Source organism: Typopeltis vanoorti, chromosome 11 (genome assembly GCF_054136105.1).
Source record: "Typopeltis vanoorti isolate ZY-2024b chromosome 11, IOZ_Tvanoo_1.0, whole genome shotgun sequence".
In the NCBI taxonomy this organism is placed as follows: domain Eukaryota; kingdom Metazoa; phylum Arthropoda; class Arachnida; order Uropygi; family Thelyphonidae; genus Typopeltis; species Typopeltis vanoorti.
Genome location: NC_143559.1, coordinates 77309456 through 77325254, shown reverse-complemented (window position 1 = coordinate 77325254; position 15799 = coordinate 77309456). Strand labels below are relative to the sequence as shown.

General features: G+C 35.0%; 1 protein-coding gene across 3 annotated transcripts in view; it reads right to left on the bottom strand.

Annotated features, from left to right (window-relative positions):
- LOC150101764 (coronin-1C-like) overlaps positions 1-15799 on the bottom strand; it is a 218952-nt gene that overhangs the window by 39328 nt on the left and 163825 nt on the right. For all 3 annotated transcript variants that reach the window (XM_090399832.1, XM_090399833.1, XM_090399831.1), the window contains exon 9: positions 6093-6194. In XM_090399832.1, coding sequence (XP_090255958.1) covers positions 6093-6194 — 102 coding nt within the window. The remainder of the gene's footprint in view (positions 1-6092; positions 6195-15799) is intronic.

Below are 15799 nucleotides of genomic sequence, written 5' to 3'. Positions count from 1 at the left end.
CCATGATGACCCAGTCCATATTGGGAGAGTGGACAATTACAAACATCCATGCCTAAGCGGGATTCAAACCTGCAGCTTCTTGGCTGGAGAGTGGATAAGCTAACCACTTGGCCAACCAGGCGAACAATATATTACATGCATTCATATAAACTATGTTAAAAGTATTTGGACATCTTATGTGCCATGCAAATTTCGGATCCTACACATGCAAATATTCAGGAAGTGTCTGTGTAAGTCTGGTAATAACAGGTGGGATGTGCTGCATGCTTTGCACTGTACTCAATATCAAGATGCCATATTCAGCTGAAACGAGACTTCAAATGTGGTATAGTAGTTGGTGTCACATCAGTGGTCTTTCTGTCCGTGACATTTCTACCTGTCTCAGTATCCACCTGAAATTCACAGTCACTTATATCATTTATAGATGAAAAGTTGAGAGTGCTACTACAGCAGGAAAATGCCTTGAAAAGATGCTGACACTCACTGACCAAGATCGATGAACTCAGTCTTGGAATATTTGAGCATCCCACACATCATCAACAGCGGACCTCACAGTCAATCTAGAAAATGATTCAGGGACATCTGTCAGCACTAGAACTGTCCACAGAGAGTTTCATGCCTTAGGTTACTGCAGCAGAGCTGCTGCTGTGAACAAGCCACAAATCATCTGCCCTCAATCACAATGACATTTGGACTTGTGTCTTTCACATCATTCCCGGACAGTAGATGATGGAAAAGGGTTCTGTGGAGTGACAAATCATGTTTCCAAATGTTTCACTCTGATAGTCATATTTGGATCTGGAGAACCAGGGTAATGGTTTCGGCAAGACTGTATCATTCCAACCGTCAAGTTTGGTTAAGGCTTGGCAAAGGTATGGGGGGTCCAGTGGACTAAGCCCCATCCAAGACATCTGATGGCCACCTGGATATTCCTGGAAAACTTAATGCTTCTGATACTGTGGAAGTGTTGGACTGGCCAGCATAGAGTCCAGGCCTCAACCCCACTGAACATCTTTAGGATGAATTAGAACATCCAATTTACTCCAGAACACATCAGCTGTCATCAGCAATGGGGGGGGGGGTAGCTTTGTGCAAGGGATGGAAGAATATTCCTTTTGTGATGTAATCAGAAATTGGTTAAACACATGCCCCAAAGGGTAATCTCTGTCATTCAGGCCAAAGCTGGTCCCACTTGGTACTAGAAGTGTAATTAACACATTTTTTGACTACCAGGAGTCCAAATACTTTTGTCAACATAGTGTTTGTTTGTGTGTGTGTATCATCAATTTCCTGGTATGTACACCCCCCCCCCTGAAAGGGATGTTCAGGTTACTATGACAGCAAAACATGATTAAGTTTACATTATTATTAATCTCCTATCAACAATTTCCATCCACATCAATCTATTACTTCTAAGCACGCAAATATTGTCATATCTAACATTTTGTGCTTCTAAGGTACTTCTGACTGACTTAATCCACCTAGACCTTGATTTTCCTCTGGGTCTCATTTCCTGCCATCTTGGCATCAAACCTGTTTTGCTAACCTTTCTTCACACATTCTATTTAAATTGCCATACCACCTTAGATTAGCTGATGCATTCTTGAATGCTAATAATGTCAAGTTCCATTCTAATATCTTCATTTTTAATATGATTCTGCAGAGGAATGAATGAAATAAGATTTTAACATTGATGCCACTCCCCTAATTTTCCCCCCGAACCTTCATATCTGTGGTCTCTAGTCTTTGATCAAGTGCTTTATTTCTAACCCAACTTTCAGATCCATAACTTAAAACTGGTTTAAACACTGTTGTATACAGCTAATTTGGTATTTAGGCTAATTTCTGTTATTTCATATAAATTTATGGAATAACTGTGTGTGTGCATGCATGCACACTTGGCATCCCTGCTTTTATGATCTGATTTAGCTCAAGAGTTCCTTATCGTACTTTATAGCTTTTGTTTGTGCCTTTATTGCCCTCCTAATTCAAACAACAATCTTGCTTTCTTTGACTACTTATCTAAAAGTTGATTTCATACAGTCTAAATATACATAATGATATTATCCATTATTATTCAGAAGAATGATCCTCTTATTTTTTGATAATGTTCCAATTTGGGCTGACTTTTATATTTGGCTTATTCTGGCATAAACACAACCTCCCCAGCCTCCAAAAACTTTTTTTTTTTTGGGTTCAAAAACATTACTTCTCTCCCACTCAATTCCTAACACTTCATAAATCCTAAATTCATTTAACCACGGAATATTGTTCTCACATCTGGAGTGGTGTCCAAAACATCCTTTTCATATTGACTTCTTCTGTATACAATCAAAAATGTATGCAGAAGTGGACAATTTGCCTAATAGTGATTCCTCTCTCTCACACACAAACATTCCCTCTGGTCACTTTATCTCTACATTATGTCTATTTTTTTTACATGTATGTTCATGGGCATTGCTTCACTGAATTGGTCACCATCATTCTTCTATTATATTCCTTTAATCACATAAGAATAATAAGCATTCATTTGTCAACATCTGTACACTGTCCAACTCCCAACATACTGAATCACCTTATCTATTTCCCCATTACATTTGTCTGCTCCCATACTGTTTTTCCTAATGAATACAACTCTCAGTTTTTGAAGAAACTTGCTAATAGACCCTTCTTTCTCCTCAACCACTTGGTCACATCCATAACACTGTTGTGTTACAGGTTTTGTGATCTCTCGTAAAATATACATACATACATAAATATTGTTTTTTTTTGTGTATTTTCATTGTCAGAAAGAAATTAAGATATTTTATATCTTTTCAGTATCAAGTTTCTTTGAATTCCAAAAAGGCTGCCTGTTATGATTATTTTTTACAGAGCTTTATGTGAGAATAATCTGTTGAAGTTGCCATTTGGTAAACAGAAATTTTTTTACTTTTCACTTGTTGACAATTAACTGCAAAAATCTCAAATCTACTCAATCTTAGAATACTGCTCTTACATTTGGAATGTAAAAGCAGTTTTTTAAAGAGCAAATTACATTTGGAATGATGCATCAAGAACCTTCCTAAAACTTTCTGATGCTGTCCAAAATAGAGAAGTCTAGCTAATTGATTAGTCTTTTTCCTCTCCAGTAAGATCGCAGATGGCCTGTTCCCAAAATATCTTTTCTTTCTTGGGCCCTGTTCAACAGAAATGCCATCTGTTATTCCTCCCCTGCCATTTCTGTTGCACCCACAATAACATGAGCAGCAGTCCAAAACCCATACACAGTTGAACTGCTATTCTCATGCATGTTTTATTCCCTCTATCTATTTTTATCTAGAGCAGCCATCCCCAAGAAGAAGCATTCCCTAAAGATTACAACCTCTAGCTCTTCAAAAAAACTTCTCTCTTAACTCCCTTCCTATGCATATGCATGCACACAAAAATCCAATCTCTCTCTCTCTCTCTCACTGAGAAATAAGAATACATGTACAGTGATGTAATTTTGTGGTTCTACTTCTACATTACATCATACTTGACAAAAAATTATGTTCTTAATCCTTATTTTAGACTACCAAAATTCAAACAATATCTTCATTAACGACTTTTTGTATACTGAAAACGTTTGACCTTCATGCTACTCTAAGCATTTTATAATGTAAAAGTGTATATTGTCTTAATTTATAGTAAAATTGTACCGCCCAGACTAGTTTTGACCTTTGCATTCTCATCAGTGGAGATAATACAACCTAACTGAATAGCAGTTTTTTTTTTTTTTTTTTTTTAAATTTCCCATATAAAAATCATATTTTCTACATTCAAGAATTCTTACTACAACTATGGATAGTTACAGCATACATACTTGCTAGAAAGCTTTATTTCTGATATGGTAAAATATGGATACAAATAAAAACATAATTTCTTGTCAATATATAATTACTATTCTTTCACTATTAAAATCTTTCAATGACTGATTTTTCATCATAGTGTTGATTTATTAGTAAGCTTGATTGCACCCACAGTAATATCATTTTATTGCATTATTATTATCAGTATAGTAGAGTATATATTTTTTCTAAGATTAACTAAGTGCTGGATGTTTTTTTTTTTTATTTTCATGTTCATAAATTAGTGTCAATTAAATCTGCAAATGATGAATAATATAAATTAGAGTGAAATTGTCAAATGGATATTAATTACTGTATTATAGTTGCTGAAATTACTCACAAAAATTTTTATTTGTTCAATGAAATTATGCATTCAATGAATTGAGAAACTATATTATTAATAGAATAACAGTAGCCGGCCTGGTTGGCCGAGTGGTTAGCATATCCGCTGTCCAGCCGATACGCTAACCATGGCAGGCTGCAGGTTCGAATCCCACCATGGGCATGGATGTTTATGATTGTCTGTGAAAATACTAGTGGTGGTGGCCGGCGGTAGATGGCATTGGTGTAAATGATGAAAGTAGAGCAGTTCATTATAGCTGGATTGAGGGTGGAGACAGAGTTGTGGAGTAGGTGCCTTCCCTTGATGAGTCTCTGGACTCCCTGGAGGTGTCATCTAATAATAATAATATTATTGTAGTGATGGATTATATAGTGCAGGGTTTCTCAAACTGCGTTCCGCGGAAGGTGAATAGGTGTTCTGTGAGAAGTTCTGAAATTTGTCATTTTAGTTTTCTAAGCATTTTTCATGAATAAATATTTTATAGTAAAAATATTCTGAGGAGAATAATATTCGTGAATATGTCGAAAAGCTCAGACCCAGAACACCTAATAACATCTGTGTATCATTAATTTTAACACATCGAAACCGTTCAACATTTGGGAGAGGGAATGCTGCTGTTTATGACGGGTCATAAAAATTGCCTGCAAGCCCATTACAACAACTGGTGTCATATCTTCTGTTCTCAAAACTGAAGGAAATAACATCTGTGTAGCAAATGTCAGTGACCAAGCAGCATATTTTTAAACATGGAAATATTCATGAATTATCGTTAATTTTCACACATCGAAATCTTTCAACAATTGGGAAAGAGAATACCACCGTTTATGACCGATCATAAAAATTGCCTGCAAGCTGATTACAACGATGGGCGGCGTGTTCTCAAAACTGAACGAAATAACATCTGCGTTGCAAATATCAGTGACCAATCAGCAAGGAAGTATAAAGAAAATTTTTCCACTGAAATTGAAGATAAAGGTAGTCTGTATCCAGTTCTCAAATCTATTACTACTAAATACTTTCTTCGCAAGTTCGTATTGCAGTGTGTAAGTGCTTGTTCTGAAACCGGAGTGATACTTCCTTTTACAATGACATATTTATGCGAGGCAGGATTTTCATATTATGCTGCAACCAAATCAAAGTCCAGGAACAGATTCGATGCTACACCAAATATGAGAATTCAACTTTCTAATATTGTGCCTGATATCAAAAGAATTTGTAATTTAAAGACCCAAAAACATCGGAGTCATTAAGAACTTAATTTGCAATATACGTTTTACTATTTTTATGAGTTTTGTTTTTACTAATTAACATTTGACAATAAATGATTGTTTTTTCTTAACGCTTAGATTTACTCATTTATTTTATTTATATTTACCTAACCTACAAAACCAGCACACAGGAGAAACAGTCTGCATTCACTCGTAAGTACTAAGTACTTATAATAATATTATAAATTTTTGGTGATCAGAATGGGATATGTCAATGAAAATCAGCACAAATTAATTTAATGATGGTTTAATTGATGTTTAATTAATTATTAATTAACAATAAAACAAGCTAAATTACCGATTTATTATTAATTAATACATTACAAAATAACCAAGGTGTTCCGTGAACGTTTCAGGATTTGTGAAGTGTTCCGTCATAGAAAAAGTATGAGAAACCCCGATATAGTGTTTAGATGGCACTTTACCCTATAAGATGTTCTCCTATAATGAGTCCTTGGACTCTGCAGAGGTGCCTTGTAATAACAATAATATTAAATGAAATTCATGTTAAAATAAAAAATATTTTAAAAGAGTAAAAAAAAATGCAGTCTAAACAAGTATACAAATGAATAAAAGTCCACACACTTTATAGCTGGTCTTGTTTAAACTCACCAATAAGGGTTCAGCATCTTTTCCATCTGCCCATTCTTCAGCAGAAATAGCTGGGGTATCAGATAAAGTGTCTGGATATAGATCATCCTGAAATAATTCTGACTGAGAAAAGAAGATGGAAGATTAACATTAAGAGAGTGAAGTACATTACTGATAAATAAACTCATACTTCCTTGCCTTAATAAAGATGACTAGAGTACTTATTACAGAATTAAATTAGTATACCTTAGTATTAATATACAAGTTGTATGGAGGCTGTTCAATAAGTAATAACACTATATTTATATAGAAAACAGATTACCTTTAATCGTCATCATTTACATGGTCTTTTTCAAAGTAACTACTGTGAGACGCGATGCATTTGTCCCAACGTTGCGTCCACTTCTTAAACACATGTGAAAGTCCGTTTTTTTGAGAGTTCTTTCAAAACCGCCTCCGCAGCTTTTACACATGCTTTGTTGCTTTCGAAATGGCGGCCTCTTAGTGGTTTCTTGAGCTGAGAAAACAGCCAGAAATCGCACGGTGCGAGATCAGGACTGTATGGAGGGTGTGGTAGGATATCTATGTTGTTCTTCTGCAAAACGTCCGCTACACCACCAGCAATATGTGGCCTTGCATTATCGTGGTGCAATAAGAAGCCATTCTTCAGCAATGGACACTTCCTTTTGACGTGCTGTACCACTGTCTGTAAAACATTCGCATAGTATGAGCCGTTTACAGTATTCCCGGGTTCTACAGTGTGTTGGTAAACAATGCCTTCGTAGTCAAAAAACATTATGGTCATAACTTTACCAGCTGATTTTACAGTTTTTGCTTTCTTGGGGGTAGGCAAAGACGGATGCTTCCATTCACTGCTTTGTTGTTTCATTGTAGGGTCATAGTGATACAACCAAGCTTCATCTGCTGTAATGATGCAATTTCAGAAATTGTCGCCTTCTTGTTCCAGTCTTTCTTTCCATTCTGTGCACACATCCACTTGATGCTGCATTTGCTCCAGTGTCAAGAGTTTGGGAATCCATCGGGTGCAAACACATTTCAGTCCCAAATGTTCAGCCATAATTGAGTGAACACTTCCCACAGAAATATTCAGGACAACATGCAGCTGGCATACTGTAATTCTGAGATCCTCCTTGATGATAATCGCTGCTGTGTTGATCATTGCCTCTGTGATGGACGTTGAAGGTCTTCCCTCACGTTCAAGATCTTCCACATTTTGCCTTCCTTCCTTAAAAGTTTTATGCCAGCGAAAAACACTTGCCCTCGACATTGCTTCATTGCGGAAAACTTCACATATCATGTTAAAAGTGTCCGATGCTGATTTTTGCAAACACACACAAAATTTAATCGCATAACGCTGTTCCAAGGATGCCTCCATTTTGACGACTGGTCACGGTTTGTAGGCGCGTCGAAACAAGCTTGTGTTTAGTCACATCAGCCCGTATACGCCATCTATCAACCTCTTTTGTTAATACAGACAGCAACATTTCTTTATTCCACAGAAATTAATATTGTGATGAGTGGTTTCGCAACAGTAAAATTAGTCTTATTACTTATTGAACAGCCCTTGTCTATATATATATATAAACCAAAAACAAATCTTTTGCAGTGGGCATGCAATAGCAAGAACTCTTATAACAAAATGCTGAAAAGTTTGATTAAAGCTCTATAGCAGTAATACTACTTTTAGTTCGAACACATGATTGGCGTTTCAAAAATTTATTGTAGTACATTAGCAGACAACACCAAACTACATGCTCTAAAGTCATTTGGTGAATGTAGATATATCCAAATGTATACGTATTTGATGGCTTGACTGACCAAGTGGATAACCTATCTGCTCCCCAATAATAAGTAATGGGTTGTGAGTGTTTATGTCTTTTAGTGGTGGATGATTTTCTTTCCATGGCAGGAAACCAGTCAGAGAAAAAGATCTAAACAGTTCACATTTGGTGATTGGAGTTTCAAAAATGTATTGTAGTACATTAGCAGACAACACCAAACTACATGCTCCAAAGTCATTTGGTGAATGTAGATGCATCCAAATGTATATGATGGCTTGACTGATTGAGTGGATAACATATCTGCTTCCCAATAATAAGTAATGGGTTGTGAGTGTTTATGTCTTTTAGTGGTGGATGATTTTCTTTCCATGGCAGGAAACCAGGCAGAGAAAAAGATCTAAAAAGTTCGCATTTGGCCTCTAACAAAGAGGTTTCTGGATTATCTAACTCTTAGTTCTCATATACTACACATTTATACCCTTCTGCTGGTGAGATTTCATATTAAAAAGCACTTAAATTTAATCTAAATAGCCATATCAAAGATCAATGATTTTACAACAGATATTATTTAGTCATAATGCCTTTGATAGGAGAGTTTATTTACCATTTAGTTAATTTTACTATTTGGATAAAATTCACAAGAGATGGGGAACCTAATGGTAGCAAGACTCAACCAAATGGTTACATTACTTTAACAACTAAAGAAAATTTAAAGGAGCAAACAACATAGAACAAAAGTAAAAACTAGAATTAGAATGCAGATAATCTGATAAATCAAGAAGAAGAAGAAGAAAGATAACTCAAACTTCAGGGATAAACTCTGCTTTTTAAGGAAAAAAAAAAAAAGAGATTAAAATATATGATTCACTTGTTGTTAGTGGTAGACATATTATGATTGCAGTAGACATCTTTACTTAGCATGGCAAACACATAGAATGCTATGATAAATGAAAATGCACTTAATAAAGAGTGAAGGATATATTTCTGAAAAAAAAAATTAAAACATCTTATAGCAATAAATCAGATACAGAAAACTAAAGTATACGGAGATACAGAAAATTAAATCAAAGTTATGAACAAGACATTCAAACACAGTCATACCCGACTTACACGAATCCAGAGTTATGCGGTTTCATATATGTACGTATTCCCTTCCCGCTTCACCACTAGTCGTATCTTTCAGGCATCAGCCGCATTTGCCAATGTCGCACATGCTGTGAACAAGCACTGATGTGTTTTGCGTGGCCTCCATTTATACACGATTTTTATAGTCTACAAACCTTGCGATTGTTTAATGTTATGTTCTTGATAAAAATTTTATCACATAAAAAATAATAATGTCGTCCAAAAGAAGCAAGTCCAATTCTTCTACAGCTAGCAACAAAAGAAAAACGTTGACTTTGGAAACAAAACTCAACATTATTAAGGATTTTGAAGGCGGAATGAAAATTTGTGAGCTAGCAAAGAAGTTCGATCTACAGGAATCCACAGTAAGAACAATCATAAAAAAGATTTACAGATTTTGGAGGACATAGATTCTAACGAGGAACGAATTGTAGCCACAAGACAAGGAATAAAAAAATCATTAGCTTGCTATGCAGAAATTTTACGTGACAAGAAAAAGACATTATGCCGTCAGACGAATCTATTAGATTTTATGAAACCATCAACATTGAAATAACTTTCTTTTTTTTATGTATGAAAAACTACAATTATGATTATATTTCTTAAAAAATATAGGGGTTTTTGTAAATCTTTGGTCCCAATTGTATGTTTGTATATATAAATTACATGCAAAATTATACCCCGAGTTACGCGAATTCAACTTATGCGCTTTTTGTTGGTCCCACCTACCACGTAACTTCAGGGTTTTACTGTGCAACATAAAATACAAAACAATGTATAACAAAAAATATTAAAAAATTATTAATCTCTCAATGTTTAACATCTAATCATTTCTTTTAGGAAGATTGATTGATTGGTTGTTTTGAATTTATGGCTGAAGCAACTCTCACTATGAGGCCAGTGTATTATGTCTGTTAATTAGCCTCTAACAAAGAGTCACCTGAGTATGAGACAGGCTAACTTATCATCGGATGAAAAGCCCTTATATAAAGATTCTTTGCATTCTAGATGGGATTTAAACCCATGTCAAATCATTAAAGGACATTGTCAATAATGACCAAAATATAAGGGCTCCCGGTATGTGTATAAATAAATAATTTCAATCTTTCTCTGATTCAGTGATTAAAAAAAAAAAAAATCCAAAATTATTAAACAACATTGCATAGCAATTACCTGATCACATTTACTCAAGATATACAATAAGCCCTGCAAGATTTTTGAGTATGCTGGTCTAAAAGCACTTATAGCAAAGGCCTAGCAGCAGGTAACAGAATATTATGAATATAATTAAAGTTTGTACATTATATTATTACAATTACTTCATAAATAATTATTTAAATGCAAAGTATTGTATTTAAATATGTGTTGCATTATTACAACATTTTAGGTAATGCTACACAAACATTTCATCTAGTTTCTTATTTATTATAATACAAGAAATAATGTAGAATGTTGTAAGATAACAATAAAAAGTTGATTAGTGACATCTCAAGATATGACCACAAACTAAAAGTCATCTGCCTGTAGACTGCTGGAATTTCTTAAAGTATAAAATATGCAGTCAAGGTACATTCCACATCAAGTAGTACATACAGATCCAAAGAAAAGTGCCCAGCTCTTGATGCAGATGTGTAAAAATATCATATCCCCCCCCTCCCCATCATTCTCCCACTGATATGCTTCATTGTTCCCAGAAAATATTAGAAGAGTACTGGGAACAAACAATTACCATAGTCAAGTGAGGAGGAAAAAAAAGTATATATCAGTGCACAAGAAGACTGCTGGAATTTGCATGGAAGTGAATATGCGAGGATTTTTTTATTTTGGAAAAATGCATTGTTTAATGACAAGATTTATCAACATACAAGGATCAGATGAGAAGAAAATAATATGAAAAAAAAAAAAAATGAGGAGTTGAAACTTAAAAACCTGAAAGCTACAATGAAGCATATCAGTGGGAGAATGATGGTCTGGGGGGTTGCGCTGTGGCATCAGACATTGGAAATTTACATTTTATTGATGGAAATATAGGCAAATGGTATATCTAGATATCTAGATATTTTTAAGAAAAATATTAAACAAAGTACATAGTTGGAGATCCTGAATATATTTCATTCCTATCAAGACAACAATCTAAAGGAAAAGGTTACTATTGTGAAGGAATGGCTACTGTATAATTGCCCAAGAGTAACAGAAACACCTCCACAGTCACCAGACATTAATGTCATCAAAAATGTGTAGATAAATTGGAAGGTCAAATTTGGTAGCATTACATTTTGAACAAGGAAGAATTAATGATAACTTATTTCAAAAGTATTACTACACTAGTGGCCAAAATTGTGTAAACCTTTTGGAAAAAGTGTATTTTTGAGGATTTGATGGCTCATAACACCATCTTTTTTTTTTTTGGTGTAATACCATAAAATTATATATCAATGGAAAGATAATTTAATCAAGAATGTAATGCAACAAAGTTTGTTCAATTATCTGTATTCTATGAAAAGTTATAGCCAAATAACCAGAAAAAAAGAAGCACAACTTGCTTAGATTGATATGAAGTAGCTTTCCTTCATTTGAATGTAGCCAATGAGCATGAGTGTTTTGAGAGCCAATCAGGTGTTATCTTGTTTTGGCAATGAGCCAATAAGGTCACAGTAGGATTGAGCTATTAATGTCATGTGCTGGAGCTGAGAGGAGGACATTTGTGTGTTATGTGATTGCTATCAAGTTGCTTGGTTTTTTGTGTTCTTTCATTTAGTGAGCTTGTAAAACATAATAAAATTAAAGAAATGGTGCAAAGAGTTGACTGGTCACTCAGAAAGCGATATAAAATAGTACTATTAAGTGAACAAGGCTACAGTTATGAAGAAATTAGAAGAAAAATTGGTGGAAACTTAATCAAAGGTGGCATTTCTAAATTTTTGACGAGGTATAAGGAGACTCAGTCACTACAAAACCAGACTGGTAAAGGCAGGAAAAGGTGCACAACAGCAAGTGATGATAGAAGAATTCACAGACTGTGCCTACGTGATAGAAGAAAATCATCTGGGTGTATACAAGATGAAATGGCGCAATACAATGTGAAGTTGAGTGCAAGGACTGTTCAGCACAGACTGCAGGAATTTGGTCTAAATGCTAGACTTCCATGAAAAAAGCCATTTTTATCTCTCAAACAAAGGTTGAAAAGATTAAGCTGAGCTAAAACCCATGTTAACTGGACGGCAGAACAATTGGGACAGTGTTATTTGGAGTGATGAGACCAGAATCTCCCTGTTTGGCAGTGATGGCATAAAATACGTAAGGAGTAGATTTGGAGAAGATCTGCATCCTGATTGCATTACACATACCATGAAACACCCACTTAGTGGTATGATCTGGGGTTGTATGACATCAAAAGGTGTGGGCAGAATTTGCATGATTAATGGGAATATAAATGTCCAAAAATACATAAATGAAATACTTGAGCCCAAACTGAAGCCTTTCGCACGGGATCTTTTCCAAGATAATGAAGCATTTATATTTCAACAGATTCAGCTACATATCATGTTGCTGCTGTGTGCAAAAAGTGGTTTCAAGATAATCATATTCCACTGCTGGGATGGCCTGGGAATAGCCGAGACCTTAACCCAATCAAAATCTATGCAGAACTAAAAAATTTGGTTTACTCCATGGGAAGGTGTTGTAAGGCCGTAATTAACGCCAAAGGTTACCCAACTAAGTATTAACTTACATTGTGAGAATTTTTGTATATCTCATTTTTTCTGTGTGTTTCACTTTTCTTCTTTATAACTGCTGTTCTAATAAAAAAATCCTTCATAAAAGTTATTGCATTACATTCTTGATTAAATTATCTTTCCATTGATATATAATTTTATGGTATTACACCAAAAAAAAAAAAAAAAAAATTGGTGTTATGAGCCATCAAACCTCAAAAACACACTTTTTCCAAAAGGTTTCCACAATTTTGGCCACTAGTGTATATTATTACTATTTAAACTAAACTATAAAACGATGTCTATTTGCTCCAATTTACAAAGTTCTGATAAGACCGCGCATGGTCTACCATGAGCAGATATGTCACCAGGGTTTCAAGGAAATGGAGACAGTTAAAAAGATTGTGCAACAGGTAACAAGATAAATGACCTACAGAATTGTGCAAATGAGGAGAGACTGAGGGAATGTAATCTTCAAAGTTTGAGGAATAGGCAGAGAAGAGGAAATATGATATATATATACAAGTTAGTAAAGGGATCTCACAGTAGATACTAGTGATATTTTTCAGCTTAAGAATGGTGGAGGCAGAATTTGGGATCATTTCTGGAAGGTGACTAGGAGCTGTTAGAAGAGTGTGAAGTCCAGATTCTTTCATGATGTGTAATGTGTGGAATGGACTATCATTGAATGTTGTGAATGTGTTTTTTGGTGAATGCGTTGAAGGAGAGATATAAGTATTAAAAAAATGAGTATCTAAATGGGCCCTCTTTTGATAAAGCCTTGGGTTCCTTGGAGGAGCATTCATAATAATAATAATAAAAACTGGGTATATCCCAAGTGGCTAAGTCAAAAATATCAGATGAGCTGGAATTTTTGACTTAGCTAAGTTATCTGTTATCACAACTTCTGTTAATAAAAAAAAAAAAAAAAAAGCATCAATGGATCCAAATATGGCTATGACCAAATGCATAAAATAACCTACTCAAATGGCAGTCAAGCCTTCCATTCTCTTATCAAAGCTATTGGGTGCAGCTTCTTCATTTCCATGCTTTGATAGCACTATCTAGGATCACTTAAATATAAGGGTGACATCTGGCATTCTCATCCAGTTCTTGTATGAATAATAGAGAATATCTCTTCCATTGTTCCTGAAGCAGTGAATTAGCTGGTCTCATACAAGGACGGAATGGTTTTTAATCTGGTGAAACTGGCCAGACAATACCCATAGTTTATAAACAGAGATACATTACAACCCATAAGTGTATTGGTTTAATAAGATGATGTAGCTTCTATGAGCCTCACAGACATTATGTCATCACATGCTGGAAAACACAACATCAGGAAACCCTTAATAATAGCATGGATGTTCTAGCCCAGATTGTGCACCTTCCTCAAAATTTGTGCTCGAGATGGATAGACGGCGACCAAACAGATCTCTCCAGAGGCCTCAATTTCATTTTGTCGTCGAGATCTATTCCAAAATAATCATTACTTACCAAGATTGAGAAGGCAGCTTCTTTCCTTCCTACCCAAGAAGCGAACTTGGAGGAGCATTCATATTGAATCCATTTTCACTATTAACAACGCTAGACCTCCTGCAGACAACATCACCTCTTCAAGAATGACAGGCTATTAAACATCTACAGAATAATAAAGACATTATCATTCTTCCAGCAGATAAAGGAAATGCTATGGTTGTTCTCAACACAGCAGATTATCACAACAAGATACTAGATTTGTTACATACTGACACAATCTATTCTAGAAAGAGATCCCTACTAGACAACTTCATAACCGCATAAACAATCTCTTTAGAACTACAATGGAATTACCCAGAAATTTACATCTTTTCCTCTGTTCTCTCCATCTACTGATATCTTGTCTATATGGATTACCTAAAGTCCATAAGGAGAATATCCCATTACATCCTATAGTCTAAGGTATTGATTCTCTGCCATACAACCTTTCTGAATATCTTGCTATTTCTCTAAAATGTTTCTCAGGCAAATCTTCATCTTTTATCAAAAACTAAACGGATTTTGTCTACAGCCTTAAGGATACCACCATCAAAGACACAGAAATCATGGCCAGTTTCAACATAATTTCCTTATTTACAAATGTTCCCAAAGAGGAAGTTCTTTCACTATTAAAAGACAAAGTATCTAAGAAGATTTTAGCTTTATTGATTCACTGTGTTAATTCCAGATACTATAAATTTGAGAACACAATCTAGAAACAAAATTTAGGACTAGCTATGGGGAACCCTTTATCTCCAGCACTTGTAGATGTTCAAGTAGATGTTCTAGTCACTAACATCTACTTGGAAGATTTTAAAGAAAAGGCTATCTCATTCTTCCCTTTAAAACCAAAGATTTGGAAATGTTACACTTACGACATCTTTTTAATTTGGAAACACGGTCTTGAATCTGTCTAAAACTTCCATGACCACCTGAATAATATACATCCTAACATAAAGTTTACAGCTGAGTTGGAAGTCAACGGTTCTCTGTCTTTTCTGGATATCAAACTGACCATTCAGCAGGAAAATTCAAGATTTTTATTTACAGAAAACCCACCCATATGGACAGGTATCTTCATGCTCACTCCCACCACTATCCTCCACAAAAATTCTGGATTATTTCTACACTCTGACACCAGGCTCACTCGCTTCTTTCTGACAAAGAAGAACTTAACTATGAACTCCCTCTCCTTCTAACTACATTTCAACTAAATGGCTACTCATTGAACAAACTCCTGTTCAATCCTCTCCCTCGCTACAGCGAAGATACAATTTTTAAAGGGAACATCTCTATTCCTTACATCAGCTCTGTCACATCAAAAGTGGCGAAGATTCTAAGAAAAATAACATATGGACTTTCTTCATGACACTAACAAAGCTACATTCCATTTTAAGTCAGCCGAAAACTAGACATAACAATCTCAAATATCCCAGCGTCTACCAGATTTTCTGCAATTGTGGTAAACCATACTTTGGCCAGATGGAATCAATTGAACTTCGCATCAAGGAACATCAAAGAGATATAAATTACAAGAGAACAAGAGCCAGTGCTTTATCTAGCCACATTT